At 36.9% G+C, this 25,452-nt stretch overlaps 1 protein-coding gene across 2 annotated transcripts in view; it reads left to right on the plus strand.

Moving 5' to 3' along the window:
- Positions 1 to 25,452, plus strand: part of PRKN (parkin RBR E3 ubiquitin protein ligase) — a 783,657-nt gene that overhangs the window by 260,546 nt on the left and 497,659 nt on the right. For both annotated transcript variants that reach the window (XM_063307777.1, XM_063307772.1), the window contains exon 3: positions 15,887 to 16,097. In XM_063307777.1, the coding sequence (XP_063163847.1) occupies positions 15,887 to 16,097 (211 nt within the window). The remainder of the gene's footprint in view (positions 1 to 15,886; positions 16,098 to 25,452) is intronic.

Below are 25,452 nucleotides of genomic sequence, written 5' to 3' on the forward strand. Positions count from 1 at the left end.
CTGAGCAGGAGCATATATTCAATCTGGTAAATAACACCTCTAGGTGTAACCTGATTTTGTTCTTAAGTTTTTGTTTTATAATACAATGCCTGGGATCCAATGAAATATGCATCTAGTTTGCACAACTAGTTTGATGGAGACCACTGAGGCTTGTGTACTCGACAGGCAGTTCTTAATAGCACCCGCAAGCTTAAGGAGGATATCAAAATCAGTTGGTGATGAATTATAGTGTTCTGCCATTAACTTCAAATGCGCAATCTAAATGGCCTTACAGGATCTTACATGTAAGGTAAGAGCTTGTTGAATGCTTTGCATAAGATACAAGAATTATACAAATGATTAAATTTGATTGCTTTCACAATATGGACATGTTTTTAAAGACTATTGATCTCAGGAAGTTCTTGGTCCTGAATTGCCCACTTCCCATGCTATTCTTGAAGACCCCCCAAGGCCTTGGGATCAGATGTGGGCATCAGAAGAAAAAGGAAATTAGGAAAAAAAAATCTCGTCCCCTGTTTATGCCAGTGGGGATTTCACATGATCAGAGTTTTTCTTACAGGGACTTTGGATCCAAAGAAGAGGTTTTGGAACTTTTCATCTACCCTAAGTAATTGTAATTAAATGTTTAATTATCACCCATTAAAATACTCAATTCTTACTTTTTATATCTATTTCTTCGACTGATTGTTAAGATGCAATGTATTCCAGTGTGTATAGAGGATTTATCTGAACAGGTGTTCTGGAAAACTGGTATTTCTTCACCTTCAAGGTACTCTTTGAAGATGTTGTTATTAATTTTACCCATCCATTGAAGTACATTTGCTATATTCAGTCTCTCTTTATTTCCTGGAATAGTAAAAAATAATTTGCTCCTAGGAAGAGTGGAAAAGTTCTTGATTCTATGCGGTTCATTTGCATATAGTGCCTCAAAGTGATTGAGAGCCTCATGACTGCATGTTTGTAAGGCTCCTTTTAATTTGCTATCAATTGCTATTAGAGTTCCTCAGAAAGAAAGCTATAAAACTCTAGTGGCATTTTCAGCTCAGAAAAGCAATGAATAATTTCATGCAGATATTATGTATACATACTGTAAATGTGTCTCATATTGCATATATGAGCCTGTTATCTTTCTGACCAACATTTAAAGAAATGAAAGTACAGAAACAGGAAAGATTATTTAGCAAAAACTACATGCAAATACACTGACAAGCTTTTAAATATTTTGTGGCATGAGTTTATTTTGTTAATAGTGCCCACTTAAGTCACTGTTCTTGGCGTGTACTGGAAAATATTTTACTTTGTGAATGCAACTCTCTCACCAATAACTTTTGCTATTTTTTGGATCTCTGTATCTGTGTTGGATTTTATATTGTGCAAACACAGTAATTTATTGCAAGTTTAATTTTGATTTTAGAAAATGTAAAGAAAGCATTTGCAGAAAATTAATGATCTCTCTTGGGTATGTCTGTGCTACATCATGAAAACAGTACAGAATCACGGAGCTCTAGCACTCTGATTCTAAAAGGGTATATGTATAATCTGCATATTTGATCCAAGTTTATGTCAAAATTTTGAAGTAAATTGGTTTACAGTAATTTTATTAATGATTATAATGACAACAGTAAAATGATACAAAGTAAAAAAGATAGAATAAAAAGAAAGAATAGATGGTTCAGGAAAGAAAAAAGGAAAAGAGAAAAAGAGAAAAGAAAAAAAGAAAAAGAAAAATATAGTAAAGAAAAAGAAAAAATATATAAAGTGACTTCCCACCTTCATTGCAATAAGTATAAACAATTTTAGTAACGGATCACCTTCTCTTAAAATACAACAAATGATATTGTCTTCCCATATCCCATCTCTTATCTATAACAAATCCATAAAACATCGTCATTTCAGTCTTAGTGTCAGCAAAAGTCCATTAAGGGTAACCAGAGGCAACAACATATTTATTTTAACCTTGCTCAAATAAACCAACTTTATAGGATCCCCTTTTTGGGAGAGATGGGTGGTGATAGAAATTTGAAATATAAATAAATAAAATAAATAAAAATATTCCTTCCTTTTACTTCTAACCATCTTAATCTTTAGTCCATTCAAATAATGCTGTAGAACTTGATTTCTTTTCATTTTTTCTTTGTCCCTTCTCACCAAATTCTTTCAAGTTTTAACAAGCCTCTTCTGTAAATCCAGTATAGGAAAATTATCCAGGTCTCTTGGTTTATTGTTTCTACATCCCTTTTAATTATTAAGACATCAGCCAGTTTCTTTTGTATGTTCAGGGTAGCATCCTTTTCCCTGTCATTCTTGTAGCCTGTTATTTGTAAATCCACTTTCAGATCAGTCTCAATCTTGTCAAGTAAAATTTGTTCCTCTTTGATAACATATTTTAGACACAGTATCTCCATGGAGGCAGATTTCTCTTTGATACTCTTAGAATAACTTCTAGGTCCATTGTTCAAAAATATACTTCAGTATGCTGACTTCTGGTGGGAACATGGCTGACTGAGCAGCTGTGTCTGTGGGCATTGTGGGCAGAGCTGGCAACACACTTTTTTTGGCGGGGGGGGGGGCTTGACAGGCTTTTTCCTGGAGCCCAGACTTTTTCATGTGAAGAAAAGGCTCGGATTCACCCGATCTGTTCTCCTAAACGCTGTCTTGCAGCCCGAGAATCACAGCATTTGTGACGATCTGGTAAGAGACGATGGGAGGCAGGAATGCCATCATTTCCAAGCCGTGTTTGTAGCCTTAAAGGGACAGTAGGTTGAGTCACCCATTTCTAAATCACCCAGTTTATTTATATATACATATACATATACATATACGTGTGTGTGTGTGTGTGTGTGTGTGTGTGTGTATAAAACTTAAGGTTGTTGTTTATTCGTTCAGTCACTTCCGACTCTTCATGACTTCATGGACCAGCCCACGCCAGAGCTTCCTGTCGGTCGTCAACACCCCCAGCTCCCCCAGGGATGAGTCCGTCACCTCTAGAATATCATCCATCCACCTTGCCCTTGGTCAGCCCCTCTTCCTTTTGCCCTCCACTCTCCCTAGCATCAGCATCTTCTCCAGGGTGTCCTGTCTTCTCATTATGTGGCCAAAGTATTTCAGTTTTGCCTTTAATATCATTCCCTCAAGTGAGCAGAAAACTTAAGGTACGTAAACTTAAAATATATATTATTTATATATATATATATTATTATATATTATATGTGTGTGTGTGTGTGTATATAATATTATTAAAATATATTTTTTAAGTTTATGTACCTTAAGAGATGCTTTCTACAGCAAAAAGAAGTGGAATCTCTTGATGCTTATCATTATTTCTGTCCTAACAGCCAGGAACCACGCTGAGACAAGGAACAAGTCTCTAGTGTTTTATTGCTGCTACATAACAGGAAAATCCTAACAAACTGAAGAAGCGTGGGAAAAACCCAGACATATAAACCCCAAAGGTTAAGGCGGTCCCGATCTGTGTCTCTTGGAATGGCTACCTAATTCCTCAGTGCTATGCATGCGCTTTACAGCCTGGATGGGAGCCCCCTGCTCGCCATCCTTACTCATGAAAATTTCTGGATTACACCCTTAAATTATGTTTATGTTTTGGCTTGTCTTCCTGTTTAGAGATTAAGGAGGACTGAGAATAAATGTTTGCCTTCCTGATAGTTTTTTTTTCTGTACTGAATTTGAAGGTTTTAATGATTTACACCTTGAATCTGCAGTTTAGAATCTCTAGTTCTTTGTTCAGTTTCATTGGGTTTTGTAGTTTATTCGTTTAGTCGCTTCCGACTCTTCGTGACTTCATGGACCAGCCCACGCCAGAGCTTCCTGTCAGTTGTCAACACCCCCAGCTCCCCCAGGGACGAATCCGTCACCTCTAGAATATCATCCATCCACCTTGCCCTTGGTCGGCCCCTCTTCCTTTTGCCTTCCACTCTCCCTAGCATCAGCATCTTCTCCAGGGTGTCCTGTCTTCTCATTATGTGGCCAAAGTATTTCAGTTTTTACCTTAATACCATTTCCTCAAGTGAGCAGTCTGGGTTTATTTCCTGGAGTATAGACTGGTTTGATCTTCTTGCAGTCCAAGGCACTCTCAGAATTTTCCTCCAACACCACAGTTCCAAAGCATCTATCTTACTTCTCTCAGCCTTCCTTATGGTCCAGCTCTCGCAGCCATATGTTACTACAGGGAACACCATTGCTTTAACTATGCGGACCTTTGTTGTCAGTGTGATGTCTCTGCTCTTAACTATTTTATCGAGATTTGTCATTGCTCTTCTCCCAAGGACTAAGCGTCTTCTGATTTCCTGACTGCAGCCAGCATCTGCAGTAATCTTTGCACCTAGAAATACAAAGTCTTTCACTGCTTCTACATTTTCTCCCTCTATTTGCCAGTTATCAATCAAGCTGGTTGCCATAATCTTGGTTTTTTTGAGGTTTAGCTGCAAGGCAGCTTTTGCACTTTCTTCTTTCACCTTCATCATAAGGCTCCTCAGTTCCTCTTCGCTGTCAGCCATCAAAGTGGTATCATCTGCATATCTGAGATTGTTAATGTTTCTTCCAGCGATTTTAACTCCAGCCTTGGATTCCTCAAGCCCAGCCACTCTAGCTTCTTGGTTTTCTCATTCTTTGGGATGTATTTTGTTGCCACCTCCTGAACAATGTTGCGAACTTCTGTCCAGAGTTCCTCCTGGGACCCTATCTACTAAGTCAGTCTCTTAAATCGATTCTTCACCTCCACTGCATATTCCTTAGGAATATTAATGAGCTCATATCTAGCTGATCTGGGGGTCTTCCCTAATCTCTTTAGTCTGATCCTAAATTGTGCAAGAAGAAATTCGTGATCTGAACTACAGTCAGCTCCAGGTCTTGTTTTTACCGACTGTATAGATGTCCGCCACCTTTGGCTGCAAAGGATGTAGTCAATCTGATTTCGGTGTTGTCCATCTGGTGAAGTCCATGTATAAAGCTGTCTCTTAGGTTGTTGGAAGAGAGTGTTTGTTACGCAGAGTGAGTTGTCTTGGCAAAATTCTATCAGCCTATGTCCTGCTTTGTTTTGTTCTCCCAGGCCATGCTTACCTGTAATTCCAGGTGTCATTTGACTGCCCACCTTAGCATTCCAGTCTCCCGTGATGAAAATAACATCTCTTTTAGGCATGTTGTCCAGTAGGTGCTGCAGATCCTCATAGAACTGCTCTGCTAAAGCTTCTTCAGCATCTGTGGTTGGGGCGTATATTTGGATCACTGTGATGTTAGATGGCTTGCCCTGAATTCAGATTGAGATCATTCTATCATTTTTTTGGATTGTATCCAAGCACTGCTTTAGCCACTTTGCTATTAATTAGGAAGGCTACTGCATTTCTTCTGTGGTCCTCTTGTCCACAGTAGTAGATCTGGGGGTCATTTGATGTGAAGTGGCCCATTCCAGTCCATTTCAGTTCACTGACGCCCAAAATGTCTATCTTTAATCTTGACATCTCACCAATAACCACATCCAATTTGCCCTGGCTCATAGATCTTACATTCCAGGTTCCAATGGTGTGTTGATCCTTAGAACATCGGATTCGCCGTTCACCACTAGCACCATCGGCCGCTAGCTGTCCTTTCGGCTTTGAGCTAACTGCATCATCACGTCTGGGGCTAGTTGAACTCATCCTCTGTTCCTCCCCAGTAGCATTTTGGCCAACTTCCGACCTGGGGGTCTCATCTTCCGGTGGTATACTGACATATCTCTGGTTGTACTGATCCATTTAGTTTTCACGGCAAGAATACTGGGGTGGGTTGCCATTACCTTCCCCAGGGATCGCATTTAGTCTGACCTCTCTGTCATGACCTTCCCGTCTTGGGTGGCCCTTCACGGTTTAGCTCATGGCATCATTGAGGTGCTCAAGCTCCAGCACCACGACAAGGTAACGATCCTTTGTTGAAGGTTTCATTGGGACTTGCTTGTTAATGCACATTCTCCTGCCAATTTCACTTGGATCTTTTCTATTAACTCATTAACTCCAATCTGCTGAGTCAGGTATCTAGGGGGCGCAATAATCTACTGCCTGAAAAATGGAGGATTGCAAGGAGATTCAGAGTTCCATTGTGAGCTTGTGCAGACCTGGAAACAGACCATCAAACAGATCTTGTCAGATTTCTGCCAAGCTATTTTGCAAGATATTCAGGATATTATCGAAAACATCTGCTTTAAAATGTGTCATCTGGCTGAGGACATTTTAGAAGAAGATGAAGATTCTACTAGAGAAAAGAATATTTTTGCTGAAGATTACCTGGTGGTGAAGGGGTTAAAGGGACAGCAGATTGCTAACAGAGTTGTTTTGCTGTGGGATTGTTATGGGAAAGCACAGGTCTTGTTCTGTGAGAGGTTTTTTTGTTGAGAACTTTGAGTTTTTGAGGGGGGCAGTTGGGCTGTTTGATTTCTTTGTGAAAAATGCCTTATGCATAAAATGGAGTTACGTAAATGTTTTGGTTTATTTCGAAGTGGGGTAAAAATTTAAGAATGTTTAATTGGATTGATAATGAGGTTTTTATGAATTCAGTTCTTTTTAATGACTTGGATTAAGATTTACTGGTCTTGTTTTAGGTTTGTTTGATTTGTAAGATTTATAGGTAGTTATAAGGTATAATAATAATAATTGATTTTAGGTTTAATAAGGTTGAGATTGATTGTAGTATTATTATTAGTTATAAAAGTAGACAATTTATATGATTTTATAATTCAATTTTTGTTATAGTGGACAGAAATATATTAAGCAGTGTTAGGAAGGGAATTGTTAAATAAAGGTTGTTTTTTGGGGGGAGAGAAGCTGATTTAGAAATTTATATATTTTCTTTTTTTATTAATATAACGGGAAGGAGCAATTATATTTAATGATTTATACAGTATATGTGCCAATGGAATGATTTATAGAAATAATGTGATCTTGGTTTGATTTAGAAAAGGGTTTGATTATGTAAATTGCTGTATATTGTCGAAAGTTGGAAGTCACTTCTTTATGTAATTCTAAATTTTTTTTTCTTGTGTTCTGTAATTTTTTTCTTCTTTTTTTGTTTTGTAGTTTTTTCTTGCTTTTTTGTAGTTTTTATCTTTGCTTTAAACTCAATAAATTCTTTGTAAAAATATATACTTCAGTATGCCCAATGTTAGAATATATTGCATCATTCTGTAATTTTAAAGTTGAGTTGGTTTTCTTCTCCTTTAATTGTAATCTTTAGTTCCCTCTGGTGTCCAGTTTTTAACATCTTACCTTATTATGTTTTAAATATTTTTAAAAATTCAAAACAAAAGCATTTTCCCACAGGAAGGATTCTTTATAATTAATTACAAAATTTTATTTCAAATTTATCTAGACATTTAGTCTGTTTGTAACTTTCTAAAATCAAAGTTTTAATCACCCTTTTGCTGTTTATTCCCCCCCCCCAATTTTTTTTTTTTGAATTCTTAAACTTGTAGTTAAAACTTCTTTTGCTAAGGATTGAAGGAAACTCACCCAGTGCTGTCACACTTGGTGATCCAAAGGTTTCTAATAGCTGAAAAGCAGTTAACAAGCAATTTCCAAAAATGATTTGAAAAGGAAGCATGTCAACCTACTGTCCTTTCAAAGGCACTGATTACTATTTGAGCAAGATGGCTATTCCCTTGTCTCCCAGAGCTCAAAACCTGCTATCCTGTGGTCTCCTCATGAGGAGCAGCTCTCTGGAGCACTTGTGGGCAATCTCAAGTCCTCTCCTTGTCTGGGGAGTAATTATCAAAGAGCCAGTGTATTTGCCGGTTCTTCATTCCACTGTGGTTATTGGCTTCACTTTTTGGAGCCATCTTCAGCGTGCCATTTCTTCCTCTGGAAGTCCCACATTATGAAGTAAGTTGGGAAACACAGTCTAGATTTAATCTGAATGTTTGTACAGGAACAGGGGTTTTGCATATATTAATAGATTCTGATAGTAAGACATTGTACTTGCTTCATTATTTATGCTAGCTTATCTTGAGCAATTGCTGCATGTAATGACGGGATTTACATTAGATTTCAGGCTCTGTAATATCCCATTTTTCTTGAGAGAGTGAAGAAAGAATGGGAAATACTTTTTTGACCCATTTTATAGTGCCTTGTCTATCATCATTTGTTTATGCAGCAAAAGTAGAACTAGCAGATCTGGGATGCAAAATCTAGATGACAGTAACGAAATATGGAAACTGCTATTTCCTGCCATCTAGTGGTGATTTGGATTTCTGCACTCCAGTTTTTATAACTCTAAGCAAAAGTAAAATTAATTAGGCAGGGAGGATGCTCATGTGGTTTTTCCCAACTGATTTTCTTTCTGTGCATACCAGTTTGAAGATACAACATGCAATCTGACCTCTTAAGTCTTAGAAGGTAGTAATAATACTGCAATCAGATGTGGTGTTTTTAGTTTTTCCTCCACTGAAGACTTTTTATGTTTCTCTCTCTCTCTCGTTACTTTATGTGCCTTTGAATTCTGTCCCTGAAAATTGATTTTACATTAAAGTGAATATGGTACTTCCACTTTTAAAAGCTATTTCTTATGTGACAGCTTTGTCTTGTGTTACAGCCTCAGCTCTCTAGTAGTCATTATTAATTTTTTAATTGTTACTCAACCTAATTGTGTCATAAAAGAAAATCTATTCTCTTACAGTTGTGTTTACTGGAACGGTAGTATAAAAAATAGCATGAACTGGTTTCATACTGCTAGGCCAGACTGTGTATATTGTGCTATTTACCTGTATTATGATTTAAATGGCATTTACCATGTTCTGTGTTTATTTAACCAATCCTGACAGACCCATTTCCCTCTGTGTTCCAACAATAAGTAAGATAAATCTGGAATCCACCATTGATTGTTCAACATTTTGCGTTGAATCGCAACTGGGATCTAGAAATATTATATCAATGAATCAAGTTAATGGATTCGTATACTACCCCATCTAGGTGACAAAATAACTTGTTATTCTCTCTTATATGCATATTTTATTATTGCAACCATTCTATGAAATAAGTCTGTTCTAAGCAGAGTGTGGCAGACTCAGACATTCACTAAGTGTAGAGCTAACTCTAAACTTGAACTTGTGATTTCCCAGACCTGTTACTCAGCACTGCCAGTCTGTCAAGCTCTGCCTCTGGACACCTTTTTTTTAAACTAAAAAAAATACAGCTTCAAATATCAGTTTTGTTGAGTACATTATCTTCACTTTTGCCACTCACGATGGGAAGCAACAGTTCTGAAACTGAAGGAACATAATCCTAAATCCATGTATTCAAAAGATAAAGTATTCATATTAACAAATAGGTTTAAACTTTAATATGGTAGTCTTTTTCGCTATATGTTGCTTCTCCAATTATATGTCCAAAATGGTTCCAAAACAGTAATCCATAGAAAGTATACAAAACAGACAGGGAGAAGTGTATTTCTATTTTAATAAGATTTATCTTTTTGATCACAGAAAATAAGGCCATCTGATCTAGAGCTGGATTATCAAATAGGCTAATGAAGCTCAGTCTTATGGTGTGCGATTTTCCAATAAAAGGTTGATTTATTTATTTATGTATTTATTATTCAAATTTAATTACCACCCGTCTTCCCCAAAAGAGGGACTCTAGGCGGATTTTGCTGGTCAAGCCGGTAATGGACTATCTCTAAAATTTATTACAATATGAATAAATATGTCTTTAGAATTAAAGGAGAGTTTATTCAATGGTCTCGTGAGACCCCCTACAATTCTCAGGTTGATTTCAGAAAAATATACTGAGAACCACTGTTGTAAGACACTCTAGTCTTTATGGTATATGCATTCACAAAGCATTGCAGAAGCCCTTGAGAAATGAATGGGATTTGGAAACTTGCTGCTAGTGGCTTAAACTGTGTAACAGAATAATCTTTGGTAGGGATTTTGCACTCTGACATAACCTTTAATGACCATTAGTTAATATTAAAATATTGATGGAGTAAAAATATCCTCTATTCAATCTTAACATGAAGCTTGACCATTAAAGCATTGTATTAGCCTTTGGCTAATAAAATGTAATAGTCGTTGTTCTGATAAGTCTTTAATGTCTGGATTATTATTTTCCTTGGAAAGGGGTTATTAAATTCATTTTAAAGAATTGAATGTATTTTCATATTTTGGAACTTTGTATAATATATCAGTGTAAGTATAGCAATTCTAAATAAATTTAAAAAATGTTGTTAGTTAAATTATAGCCAAACAAAAAATGGTGGGTGGGGGAGAATGAAGTAAAGCCATATTGCTGAGTACATTAAAGAACAAAGCAAAAACACACACAGAGAAAGAGAGAGAGCGCCTACCAGTGAAACTTACTGAAAGACAAATAATAGAATGGGGAGGTAAAATAATAGAACTGAGACAAAGGAAGAATCAAATGTTGATACTGAACACAGAAACTCCTTTCTTGTTACATTCCTCCATCTACCTCCATAGCTTCTGTTACAACTTATAGTAATGTCACTAGCTCTGTGCAGGCCTTCTTTTGGTGCCTAAATAATATGTGGGTATGCACACTACTCCCACCCGGTCACCATTTCAGTATTGGTGAGGTAACATCTGGAATTTTATTTTAGTAAAATAAAAGTGTAGAACTCTGTTATGGATTTCCATGGATATGAGTCCAGAATAAACTGTTAGGTAAACTTTTAATATATCACTAACATGGACAGCATTCACATGTTGATGAGGGACTGGCTCCATGCCCTGGTTGTGTCCCTTTCAACTGTTTACATTGTGAGTAGGAATTTGCCACTCTTCAGATGTTGCTAAACTACAATTCCCAGGATTTCTCATCATTGATTACACCATTTGGGGTTGTTCAGCAATACGTTGTTGCCACAGGTTGCCCATCCCTGCTTCGTTGTAAGCTGGCTTATAGTTTCACTTCAGGGCCTGTATTCAGTATGCGGCCATTGGGAGAATAAGGGTAGCCCACATTCACAACATCAGGGGTAGGGAGGGAAGGGCAGTTGGCCCTGTTTTCTCGTCTCTGGCCTGGGAGCACAATGGTCATTCTTTCACACGCATGAAGAATGTTTATCTCTGTGGTTAATTTAGAAGAATTGACTTGAAACGGTTCTGAATTTCTACACATATGAATATATGAATTTACTGATGAGGAGCTACTAAAATTCCAAGCAGAAATATGACTACTAATTGTAGGTGTGCAAAACTTCCTTGCAGAGCTTGCTGGGTTTTTTTAAATAAACACAGACTTTAGACACTTCCCCCTCCCTCAAAAAAAAAAAAGTGGTTTGGTTATTTATTTTCTTGGGAGATGGATTGGGGCCAAATGCACCATGGTTTTCCCTTACAGACCTAAGAACCAATGATCCTAGGACTCCCACACTCCTTCCACCCTGCCCTCCCCTGGTACCCCTGATGTATTGCCATCAGAAGCTTCTAACTCTGGCATGGAAGTGAGCAAACTCTTCTAAGGTCATGCCTGTAAATGCCTGAGGTGTTGAAATGTAATGTAATATACATCCTAGTGCAGCTGTGGTTTATATTTATTTAAAATGCAACATATTCAGGAAAAATGCACCAGTCATCTAGGGTATTTATGTTAACAGATGGAAGAAACTGCATTAACATAAAATAACAGTTGTTGTGTGTGTGTGTGTGTGTGTGTGTGTGCATGCACTTATGTTAGATTTATATCCCATCTTTCCTCTAGGAGTTCAAGGTGGTATATAGGTGGTATTGATTGAGGGACAACTCATCAGTTACAAAAAGCATTACTTAGAACAGTGCATATATGATGACATTATCTTTAACTGTTCTAGATCCTTAGGAAGGATCTGATAGTCCAAAGTACCAAATTCGACTAGAACTATCTATAGTCTGTATAAGAAGCAGAAGCAGCAACAACAATAACTACACCTAGGGATCAGGTGCTGTTCTAAATGCCAAGTATGAGGGAGCCAGATTAATATTTGGAACAGCATATTACTCAATGTCAGAGCCAGAGCCCCTGTAGAGAAAGCTGGCTTGTTAGTCCATGCTTCTTCTTTTACTTTACATAACCCTGGAACATGCAATAAACACTTCCAGGATGACTTAACAGGTTGGGCAAACTCATTGTAGACAAGTTGGCCCTTAGTGTACCCTGTCACTAGGCCATGTAGGGCTTTATAAGTAATTACCAGCACTTTAAAATGAGCTAGAATCTTACAGGTATCTCTAAGATCTGTGATCTTAGGATACATGGGTGTCATTCTGAAGTAGCAAATTTCATTCACTAACATTCTGACAGTGGATTCTGCCCCTGTTCCAATAGAGTGGTCCACCAGTGTCTTGATAAGACACGAGTCACACCTTCCAGGGACCTCTGGTACAGATAGCACCATAACTGGCACACTAGTCAAAGCTGGGCAGGAATCTGCAGACACACAACGAGTGGAGAATGCACTGGCCAGATGGCTAGTCAGGGAAGTATATTAGAGGTAGTATCATGCCCATCTTAGAGTCACTGCAGTGCCTGCCATTTGAATCCAATTCAAAGTGCTGGTCCTCACCTATGAAGCTACAGTATATGGCCTGGCACCAGGTTTCATCAGGGACCACCTTGTTAAATGTGAACAGATCCATCTTGTCTGAGTTATCTAGTGAGGGCTTGGTGAAGGTTCCATCTGAAATAAGAGGTGGCACGGCCCAGAAGGCAGGCCTTTTTTTGTTGACCCTGCACTGTGGAACATTCTGCTCCTTGAGGTAAACATATTCCCTACCTTTTAAGGTTCCAAAAGACACTTAAGACCATTCCTTTTCAGCAGGCCTTTAGCCCAGGATGAAAATTTTGAGCATCCATTTAGTTTTTATGTAACGTTACATTAGTTTTTAATTGCTTCCTTACTTATACACTGTCAGAATGGTTGGGATAGTCTATAAAAACTATACAATTAAACATAGGCATAGACAATGAGTTGGCACATGTTTTATTACAGGGGGAAAGATAGATTTCTTTCTGGTTGACCCCTTTTTGCAGAAAAAAATGTTCAAAGGCGATGTACAGAAGTTTGGGGAAACTTTGAGGAAGTCTCCATTGCGACAAATTTGGCCCCAGATGTGGAAAAAGCATAAGTTAAAAGTACTCTTGCATAATTTTTGGGACTTCCAGTGGGCACATGGCCAACTGAACAGCTGTACCTGTGGGTTCCGTGGACAGAACTGACAACGCGGCAGTTTTTTGGGCTCAGGCAGGCTTTTTGCTGAAGCCCAGAAGCATCTTCATGAATAAAGAAAACACTCAGAATCATTCCATTTGCCCTCCAGAACGGTGACTTGCAGCCAGAGAATCGCAAGCAGCATTCACGCTAATCTGGTAAGAGCTGCCAGGAGGCTGGGACGTCACCATTTCCAAGCCATGCTGTAGCTTTAATGGGACACTAAGTCGAGCCACCCCATTTCTACATCACCCAATATATATATATATATATATATATATATATATATATATATATATATATATATGTTATGTACCCTAAGAGAGACTTTCTACAGCAAGGAGAAGAGAGCTCTCTTGGTGCCTATCATTATTTTTGGGATTATTATTATTTTTTTTTTTGGCTTATTTTCTCATTCAAATACTAAGGAGAATTGAGAATAAATAATTGTCTCCCTGCTATTATTTCTGCACTGAATTTGAAGAATTTAATATTTTCCTACACGTTGAATCTGCTGTTTTAAACCTTCACTTTCTGTTTCTGAAACCATCAAACAGCACAATACATCCTAATCAAGGAACTATTAACTCAGTCAATCAACCAAGCAGCAAACAACAGCCCAATCAAAGAACTCCCAAGGAGAGAACAACACCCCCACCAACACAAGAAGGGCAAGCCACAGTATATAAACTGAGAGCAAGGCCCAGTCCTCTTTGCACTGAAGATGTTACCTAGTCTGGCAATGAAACATCTGCAAGAAAACAACAAGGCTCGGAGAGCACCGAGGACTCCACTGTTTCTACTTTCCCTGGGGAGCTGCCCGTGATTATACTTTCACCTGTATAAACATCTTTGGAAATTTTCCATTATTTTCCACTTTCACTAGTTAAGTATCTAGGGGGCATCATAATCTACTGCCTGAGACATGGAGGATTTCAAGCAGACATTCTCAGAGTTTTGTTGTGAGCTTAAACAGATTTTTAAACAGATTTTTTTCGATTCCTGTCAAGTTATTATGCAAGATATTTGGGACATTGTGGAAAATATTAGCTTTAGAATTTGTCATCTGGCTGGGGAAGACGTGGAAGAAGTTGAAGAGCCTAACAATGATGGAAATGTTTTTACTGATTGTGAGATTGAAGCTTCTGTTGAAATGCCAGACGATGACCAGATTGTGGAATTGAAGGAAGCTAAGGAACAGATCGGAGTGCAAATTATAAATGAATTTGTTTTGTTGATGGAATGTTATGGGAAGGAAGAGGTCTTTCCCCATGGGAGGTTTCCTGCTGAGAAGTTAGAGTTTTCAAGCGGGGCAGTTGGGCTCTTTGATTTTTTTATGAAAAATGTTCTGTGTGTACTGTGGAGATATGTAAATGTTTTGGTATATTTTGAAAACGATAAGGATTTAAGAAAGTCTATTTGGATTGCTCTTGTTTGATTCCATTCTTTTTTAATGATTTGAATTAAGATTAATAAGGTATAATAATAAATGCTTGGTTTAGGTTTAATAGGATTAAAATTGTTATAATTGTAGTATTATTAATTATAAGAGCAGACAATTTATCTGTTTTTTAATTTGATCTTCAATTGACTTTTTTGATGGAATGTTATGGGAAGGAAAGTGTTGTTATCTATGGGAGGTTTTTTTGCTGAGAAGTTTGAGGGTTTTTTTTTTAAGGGGGGAGTTGGGCTGTTTGATTTGTCTGTGAAAAATGCCTTGTGTTTATTGTGGAGATATGTGAATGTTTTGGACTGTTCTGAAGTGGGGTAAGGGTAAGGGTAAGAGTTTGAGAATGTTCATTTGGATTGCTTTTAAGGCATGTTTGATTTAATTCCTCTTTAATGATTTAGATTAAGATTAATAAGGCACATAATAAGTGCCTGGTTTTAAGTTTAATATGATTAAGATGGTTATAATTTTAGTATTATTAATTATAAGGGCAGATAATTTATGTTTTTTAGTTTGATTTTTATTATTGTAGACAGAAACACATAGAATAATGGTAGGAAGGAAATAATTAAATAAGTGTTTTTGGGGGGTCGTTGTTCAGGTGGTTTATATATTTTATTTTATTTTAATATAAGGGGAGGGAGCAATTGTATTTAGTGATTTTTATAATGTGCTAATGCAATGATTTATAGAAATAATGTAATTTTAGTTTAAGATACAGTAAGGGACTAATTATGGAAGATTGTTGTATATTTTTGCTGTTTAAAGTCAGAAGTCACCTCTTTACATAATCTTTGTTTTTTGCTTTTTTGTGGTTTTTATCTTTACTTTAAACTTAATAAAAGTTTTTATTTTAAAAAAAATACTCTTGCATAATTTTTGAATAAAGTGGCCCAGAGGGGCCATATAAAACATATAAAACTGTATGGAATTCACTTTCCAGCGATGCTTATGAAACACAAGGCTCAATGAGTCAATCTTTGCCATCATCATGTACAGCATTTCATCAAGATTGACTAGTTTGGGTGGTTTTTGTTTAAGGTATAGAAATGTCTAAATATTCTGACCTTGTTGGTGAATTAAGTAATGTTCTCTTTGGCAATTTACACTGATCACTTTTCCTTAAGATTCATTACTTCTAATTTAATTCTATATTAAATGTGTTTGGGAACTATTTAAAAATGAGGTTGGATAATGATGATTTCAAAATCTAACATGTATGGGGATTTGATTTTTTTTCCCCTCCTCCAGAACTGTGATATACCCCAGCAGAGTATTGTTCATATTATTCAGAATCCACAGAAGAGGGAAGATGAAAATCCCACTGTCCTTCTACCATGCAATGGAAGGGAACCCCAAAGCCTCACTCGTGTGGATCTGAACACCAACCTTTTGCCTTCTGACTCATCTGGGCTTGCTGTGATTTTGGACAACAGAATTCCTACTGCATCTGATAATTCAGGTAACTTATTAAAAACCAGCTAAACAAAAGGAGTCTACCCAGTCAAAATGAGCAGGTTTTTCTTTCCTTCTTGTAAAGCTTTCCTCGCAGCTGCAAATGTGTGGCATACATGCCGATGAGGGGGAAAATGATGGCATATGCATGATGATGTCATCACACAAATGCCATGCAATGTATTTCTATCAAATGCTGGGATGCAAATACAAATGTTGCAAGGGCAACATTTCTTAGATGGCAACATTGTACCTGTCATCATTTTGGCATTATTGTGATTTGCTTCTGCTATTGCTGAATCCTGGTCTTTTCTGTAAAGTTATTAAAATTCTGAGATAGACAGTATTTTCAAAGTTCCTTTAGCCCAGTTTCCCCCCCCCCCTTTTTAACCAACACATACTCTGATGGTCCTAGGTTTACCTGAATTTTCTCTTGCAATTTTATAGTACCCAAGCTCCATTTGGGAGTCAGTAGCCAGACATAGTCTTATGCATGCATACTTAATTATCTTTGTTTAATTTTTGCTTTCAACCTAGGAAGCAAACTGTCTATTTTCTTTAATCTCATTTTAAATATTTAATAATTTTTAAAAAAAAAATCTAGCAGCGATACAATCATTCAGTTCTAGTGCAAGATATTGTTTATTTTTTGTCAAATTCTAATTGTTCCCCCAAATTCAGAAGGCACAAAGCAATATTTTAGGCTGAGCAAAAGAATTTTAGTAGAACCTTCTTGATAGTTACACAAGAAATATTTGGGCAGCACTGGAATTGAGAAAATTTACAGACCAGATTGTTGAATTATTTGAGATGCCTTTAAAAAAAAGTTTTGGAAGTTAGGACTAAGAAAGACTCAAGGGTCACATCACCTAAACCCAGAAATGAAGAAGAGCACTGTTATTTAAAACAATATCTGGATGGAGATTCTTCTGAGGGTCCAAGAGGCTCTGTTTGGAACTGTATTGGCAGCCTCATTGTTGCATCATTGCATGGCGCTCTTAGTGAGCAACATGTTCAAACAAGCGTTGAATGTAACTTTTGGCTGCTGCCTCCATTTCTTCCTGCTCCATCACTGTCTCAAAACCAGCTACTTCCATTGGAACAATTAATTAGGTGAGCAAACTGAGGGAGTTGCCATGAGGAGCCCACTGAGTCCAGTCATAGCCAATTTCTACTTGAAGAAATTTGAACAAAAGGCAATAGTTACTGCACCACTAAAGCCATCCACCTGATTCTGGTACCATCATGTTTATTACAGCCTCAAGGCCAGACACAATGAAACTATACAATAGTAACAATCTTACATTAATACATACATACATACATACATACATATCTAAACAAAAGCAATCAATACACTACAATCCAAAATTAATTAAGAATGAAAATTCTAAAATGAATTGAAATAAAATACTATGTTAAGAAATTCAAAATCTAAGTGATGGTGCTACATATTGTGCAGATGGTAGCACAAAACTGGGCAATCTGGGAGGATATTTTTGGGTCCTTGTCTGAAAGAAGTAACAGTAGATAGAAGTCACTCTCCCTGTCTGGAAATTTCTTCAATAATGGCTATATAAGGATCTGTCTAGAATCCTTATATAGGGAACAATATGACATATGGCTTAGGGTTTCTACTGAGCCGTCACCACGTGGACATAGTTGAAGGTGCCTAGGAGTAGCCTTAAAATGTCCAAAAAGGACTGCTGAGGGCAGTGTGTCCAGCCTGGCTAAAGTGAAAGCTTTACAAAATTTCAAAATTGTCCTGATTCTGGTTTGTGGATAACACTTTCATGATCTGGAACATCTTCATGATGAAGAAGAGTTCAAGAAGTTCCTAGAACACCTAAATAGCATCCACCCTAATATTCAGTTTGTAATGGAAGAAAAGAAGGATGGCGAACTTGCATTCTTGGATGTTCTGATCATTTGGAAAGGAAACCAATAGTTAGGGCATACAGTTTACTGAAAACCAACATGCATGGATCACTATATACATAAAACCATATAATTTTTGTATTATTTCAGGTACTTTGAGTTGAGAAAGAGAAATAGAGATGGTTATAATGTTTATAGCAATTATGTTTATATCAATTATGTTGGCTTTGACCCTTCCTGGAGGGGCAATTTCAGAAAGGAGATGATAAGAACTAATTATGTTCAGTGACATTATTATTTCTCCATGGTATAATTGGAATTCCATTTTCTTCCCCATTTTATTAAACATACACATGAGCAAGCTGAGAGAAGTTTTTTAGAACTCTACAGTTTGGTGCCAGTAATAGATTGATGCCACATAATCAATCAGCCAGTACATTGATGATATCCAACCCTGTCCTTCTTTACATGCAAGTCTAAAGAAGCAGTTTGCATTCTAAAGTCATGACTGATTTTGGTAAAGTGGTGGATAAGGACAGACATGAAGAAGGTGCTCCTGATCAAGCAACAGGTTCAGGGAATGGAAGCTCAATCTATATTAGATGGGATTTAACACCCCAGAAGACTCAGGCATCTGACTTGTGACTACTTATGGAATTATCCTTAATGTAGATACCCAATACCTCAATTGTATCCATATTAGCCTATTTCAGTGTGAAGGGTAATGTGGCTGCTTTTGAAAAGTGATTGCAAAAGTGATTCATCTGGTCCAAAATGATGCAGCTGAACAATCGATTGGGACTAGTTGTAAGAAGTTCTGCCCCTTCCTTGTTATGACAGCTTCAGTGGATACCAGGCACAATGAAGAGTGCTGATTATGACCAACAAAATTTTATGACTTGAGAGCAGACTATTTGAAAGGACAGATATTTATAATGGGTGCCTGCCTACGTTTTAAGCTCCTTAGGAATGACTTGTTGGCAGAGTGCTAGAAAGCCTTTGGCCCAGGAGAGATCAGAAAAGTCACACACCAGGCATTTCTATAAAAATAATTTTATTTACAGAAAACAAACATATTTAAAGGCTGTTTGCTGAGAGGAGAGATTTCTCTCAGCTGCATATTCTCTGCAAGCCTACACAGAAGAGAAACTGAAACTAAAACAAGTTCAGGCAAGTTCTTCCCTTAGGCAATGCAACCATTAACACATGAAAAGGGGACAATTAAATTCAACCTCTTCACCTGGCCAAAATGATTAGTTACCATAGTAACCTTAATCTGTAGTAGAAAACATATTAACAACCTCAACTTAGCAACAATACTCACTGTCACCTCTGAATAAGCCAACATACCCATCCTGGAAGAAATACACATAAACAAAAATAATCTGTAGTAGAAAACATATTAACATGACTCATCTCTCTGACAAACAGCTATCAAAGATTCATTCATTTAGACCAGTGTTTCTCAACCTTGGCCACTTGAACATGTGTGGACTTCACCTCCCAGAATTCCCCGGCCAGCATCTTCAAGTGGCCAAGGTTGAGAAACATTGATTTAGATGGTCATAAATATTTTTGTGTCTTTTTCAGTTCGATGGTATGAGGGAGGGAGGGAGGGAGGGCACAATTAGTCCCTCCCCCCAGTGATTCTTCCCAGGCTCTAGAACATCTAGTTGCATGCCCATCCATTAGTATGCAAAGATACATTTATTCAGATAGATTCTAACTATTTGACCTGATACAGTATGTTCTTGAACTAGGATTTAATCAGTGGATGCTATTATTTTTTTCTTATTGATGTAGTTTTTTTGTTAAGAGACTTAAGGTCTTAATTATAACATACTTTGTTGTATTTTATTATTGTATTGTTATTAGCCATCTTAAATGTCATCTTTGGTGGATATGTGAGATGTAAATTAAATAAATTAGAGAAAATCCCAATTTCCCAATTGAAACTTTATGTAAGGATAGAGCTGTGAACTTCTATTTCCATTTCTATTTCCATTTTGTTACTGTGAATGTTTGGGACCTTACTGCAAGGGGAAGGAGGATTTAATTTTTCCTTTCTACAACAATCTAAAAAGAAAAACAACTGCATTGTCACCAATCAATCATTTTTTTTCTTTTTAAATTGCTTTACAGGGATTAGATGAATTTCAGAAAATAAAAAAAAGTATATTTTCCAATTGGCAGGAACTTTTGCCTCATCCCACCTTCTGGCTTTTGGGGTTTAGCTGATATAATATTCCTTTTTACAATTCCTTTAAAGGGAAAAGTAGCCCTTTCACAGAAATCATTCAAGTTGTGATTGTTTTGTTTTGTTTTGTTTTTGCAAGTTATCAGCTAAATATATACCACCCTGCTATTTTACTTTTAAATTCAGCTGGATTTAAAAGTTTGGTTTTATTTGTTTCTGGTTTGATTTGTTTCTTTGCAGATCAAATAGGGCTTCCAGAACTGGGCTGCAAAGATCAGATCAGTGCCCCAAAGAGTTGCTCAGTTTAGACATCAGGGGAAGAACAGAACTGAAAAAAATATTAGATATAAGCATAAAGAAAAATGAACACGAACAAATGCTTTTATACCTACTTCAGCCCTCATTCTAGCTGGTCATTTATTATTCTATCTAGGATATTGAATTTATCTATTAAGTAGGATTTGTTCATGGACTTATCAAAACCACAGATATATACTCAATGATTAACATGAATATGTTATTGGCATTGTCTGATGATTTTTTTTAAAAAATTGCATATAGCATCTAATAAGGGCTTCAAGCTGAGTCCTTTGAGCTAAATAAAGAGCAAAATATGCTCTCAACAAAACCTTCCTGGAATTATAAGAATAAAGACTCTTTCAAAAGAATAAAAAATTGGTTTAGTTATTGGGCATCTACAAACAAATGTTCTCAGACTCATTTTGCCTAAGGCAAAGGAGCAATCCAAATTACTGTACTGCTTATCACATGTCCCAGCTTACACTGTCAAATTAGTTTCAGGTCAAGAAACAGTATGATGCTTACCTCCTCTTATCCATTTTATTATTGCATTAATCTGAATATGGAAGACCTGAAATAATCTGTGGGTTTTATTTTGGTGGGGGAAGGAGGAGGTAGATAACTCTTTATTGAGAACTCCATCGAAATGTGAGCACTGAGCCATCTAAAGGGCCTCAGGTAAGGCATGCACTTCTGTAGTGATACAGTGCAGTGGGAGCAGTTATAAATGCTCAACAAATGATTCATATACACAAACAGCACAGTTACCACTGTGTATGGCCTCTTTTCATCTTCCTTCATCAAAAATGGAATACCTAAGAATTTACCATTTCATATCAAAAGGAGTCCTTATGTTCAGTACAGAGGGGGTTTTGATGTTGGAACTTACATTTCAAATGAACAACTTGCTTGTTCATACTAATCTTTCATGGATTAACCAACATTTGATGGATTAAAATAACACGACAGATTGCAATTAAATTGGCTTTCATCCATGTTCATTGATCTGAAATAATCATTTCAAGAAAGAGGTGAGTTTTATTCAGTGTTCATATTCCTTTGGGACATCTTTTGAAGCTTTATTAAGTTGTAGTTGTAGTGATGAGTGTAACAAACTGTTTTTCACAAATCTTACGTTGTTTCCCCCAAAATAGGTGGCCATAAGCAAATAGGCATATAGTATATGCATTTTTTCCTTTACATTAATATGATCCAGGTGACAAATTGCAGTTCTTTTTCCATCAGTGGAAGTTCATTTGCTCTCTGAATAAAAAGATTAATTTGTGGAGTCCTTGGAGATTAATTTGCTCAATACAGAACAGATTTATGTACTGCCTGTAAGTATAAAAGCATAATCTTTGGGAATTTATTGTTTCTTCTTCAAAAAAGAATAGAAGAACCCCTTTTGAGCTAATAAAATAACTTAAAGGAACTGAGAAGAATAAAGCCTGGTCAAGCTGACCAGGGCAAAGTTGAGAGAGGAGATAAGCATATGTTCTTTTGTGCATGCGCATGTGTATGTGTATGTGTGTGAGAGAGAGAGAGATGATGATGATGATGAAGGAGAAGAATTTGAGTTATCTTTAGAGGTGAAGGAATTGGTGTTGTCCAGTCTAAGCAGAAATAATCATCTCATGTCCACATTTTATCAGCTTCAAAGATCCTTCATTCATTAATGCTACTTTGTGCTCTTCAAAAGAAGGGGAAACATGAAGAAGCAGCTGCCTTTGTTCTAAAGTACATGGATCCTTTCAAAGGATGGCTGAATCTATTTTACTTTCTATATTCTGCCCCATAGAGAGCCAGTTTGGTTACTTGGTTAAGGCTCCAGGTTGGAAATCAGAAAACTGTGAGTTCTATTCCTACCTTAGGCACAACACCAGCTGGGTGACCTTGGGCCAGTCACTCTCTGTCAGCCCTAGGAAGGAGGCAATGGCAAACCATTTCTGAAATCTTTCCAAGAAGACTGCAGGGACTTGTCCAAGCAGTCGCCAGGAGTCAATGATTTGAAAGACAAAATAAATAGAAAATTCTGCCCCGTATTCCCACTCGTTTGCCTTTAAATTTGATATTTATATAAATATCTACATTAAAATATATGCATACATTTTCATACAGTTTAAAATGTGTGTCCATTTTTCTATGCAATTTCCCCTAACAGAAAACCTTTGTACACTATTTTCCATAAGCATACCTACTCTGTATGCAGTTTTTTTCATCTTAATGAATTAATAGAACCAGATTGTTATTTTAATACTGTGTGTGTGTGTGTGTATGTATATGTATATATACACACACACACACACACACATACACATACACAAACACACACAAACATACAAAGACACACACACATATTGTATATATATATATATAGCATCTTGCATGACATTTGATTCAAAATGGGTCTATGCTACTCCAGATCTATTTTTGGTTTAACAAAAAAACTAAAATAAGCATTATCTGCAGTACTGAGCAATTGTTTTAAACTCTAGGAATTGTCATATTATAAAAGCATTTAAATAGATTCTGATTTCTTCCTGTTGCAGGGGAAGATGTACAAGATTTATCGTTTTCAAGGAAAAGTCTATTTGTTGAATTGCTACATTTAGAAGCCATATTTCTTTTCAACTCTTAGAGACAATCTGTTTTACATTCTGAGGCATAATATTTTATTATTCTTGGGATGTGTGTATCTGGGCAATGTGCCACAAAAACCCACCAGACTCTTAAATATGGTGTTGTGGGAAATGAGATTTTGTAAAGTAACCCACATTTTAATTAACTAGTTTCTATTAGTTAGCAAGTGACAACTGAAAATGGGACATAATATATCTATATCTACCTATAGATATGTCTACATTTTTTAAAAGATTATTGAAAGCAGCCATGTTTGTTGCTCTCTTTATTAAAGCTCAGTACTTTTCTTTGCTCTCTGACATAGTTCTAAATCTCATAATTTGTGTCCCCTGTTGACCTTCTAGAAAGACCAGAAAGTGCTTTTATAAGACATTAACATAATGGAATCTTTTTAAAATAAAATGATAAATTGAGACTATTTCTGCAAATGGAATGCAGACTTTGTAATTTATTGCAGTCCATGCCAGTGCTGGGAACCTCATTCATATCCTATCTATAATAAGAAGGGTTCCATTTCCCACTTCGTTCACTTTTTACATGTTTGCCAAAGAGATGAATATACTTTTGAATCTAGCCTGAAACTCTTTGGGAGATTCTTGACTAGACTGCCAGTGATTAAATTCTGTCATAATTTGACATGATTTAATTAGAATTTCATTTCTTAACTGGGATCGTTTGTGGTGGGAAAGGTAATAGAAGACAACTATGATCATCTTTTTGTTCACATGGAAAAATGAAATTGCTAGTCTTTTGCATTTTTATTCTCCTGTAATGTTTATGACAGCAGTGGAATGTGAAATTAATGGCTAATCCAATCACAAATTGACAAGCAGGATTCTGGAATATTTTGCATGGAGCTTTCATTTAAGAATAGCAGCGGTTCTAATTGGTTATTCTGCCTGATCACAGGCCATTTAAACTGTCTTGGGAGCTATAAGACTCGTTTCTGCCTGAGTCAAGAGGTAGACAAGGAGTTGCCTTAAGTAACAGCAGCAGATACAGATAAAGAGGGAAAGTTCCATTAAAATGTATCTGGTCTAGAATCTGGAATGCCCCAAATTCACAAAATGCAAGACTCTGTGCATGCAATTTGGGGAGGGGAGAGGCTTAGGAGGGGCAAGTGACAATATGAACATTATGGTGCCATGATACAATTGATATGGCTTTACATAATTATGAAGATGGTGTCATACAAGCACATAATTGTATCATGATCCATATGCTATTATTTTGATGTTGTGGCTGGTTACAGGTGCTTATGAGTTTCTGTATCAACAGGCAGAGGAAAAGTCTTAGATTGTATGAAAAAAAATATATACAAAGCTGGTTTTTGGAAGAACATCAAATTAGAATAGGCTGGCATAGAAGAGGGGCAAGAAGAGTAGAGGATTTGCAGATATGCATTTTGGCTAAACAGTTTGGGAAACTGTTTTAACTTCAATATAAAAAAATGTCAATAGAACTTCCCTACCACTCTCTCAACAACCTTTTCCCCAAACTGGAAGTTGGAGACTGGGTGAAAGTTGTCCAATATGGCTGGATCAAGAGGACATATCACCTTCTTTCAAAAAGACTTTGATCACTTCCCAAATCCAGCCAATCAAAGGAGCCAGGACAGGAATGGGTTAGGATTGGGCAGTATTTGCCCACTTTTAGCTTTAAGAATTTCATTCTTTTCTAAATGATAATTTCTTTCATAACTAGTTTCAGGTTACAGTGTTAAACTAAAGGAAAAACAGTGGACTATGTTTTCAAAGGGTTGAACCTGCTGTTTTTTCTGATAAAGTGGCAGGACCTTTAAACCTCTGTAACAAGCAAGAAGAATAATGAACCAAAAATGCCCCACCTCCTATGTCTTTCTATGGTAGAATTGTTCCTTTTGGTCTCTCATGTAAGGTTTTGCATTACCATAGAGCAGGGGTTGGCATACTACGGCCTGTGCACCAAATCTGCCCCACCGCCTGTTTCTGCATTCTGAGCTACGAATGTGTGGGCAGGTGAGCAGCAGCAGATCACCAAGCCTGAACCTCAGCTTAACTCCCAGGGTGAGGGGTGGGACCAGGGTGGGGCATCTTGGGTGGCAGCCTATCAGTGGCTTCTCTGCTGATGGGCCAGCACTGTCCTTGGCCTGCTAACCTGCTAGCCATGCCCACAGAGGGGCAGTATCTAGCCCTTTACAGAAAAAGTTTGCCGACCCTTTCCATAGAGCATTGTCTATGAGAAATTGCCATCTAATACATAGACACATCTTTTTTCTTTTATTGGAAAGCTATTAAAATGTCAGCCTACAGAGATGAATGAAATGTCATTGCTTTAGTGGAAATTTTTGTAGAATGCATATAGAAAT

This window comes from Candoia aspera, chromosome 1, assembly GCF_035149785.1.
Source record: "Candoia aspera isolate rCanAsp1 chromosome 1, rCanAsp1.hap2, whole genome shotgun sequence".
NCBI classification, from domain to species: Eukaryota; Metazoa; Chordata; class Lepidosauria; order Squamata; family Boidae; genus Candoia; species Candoia aspera.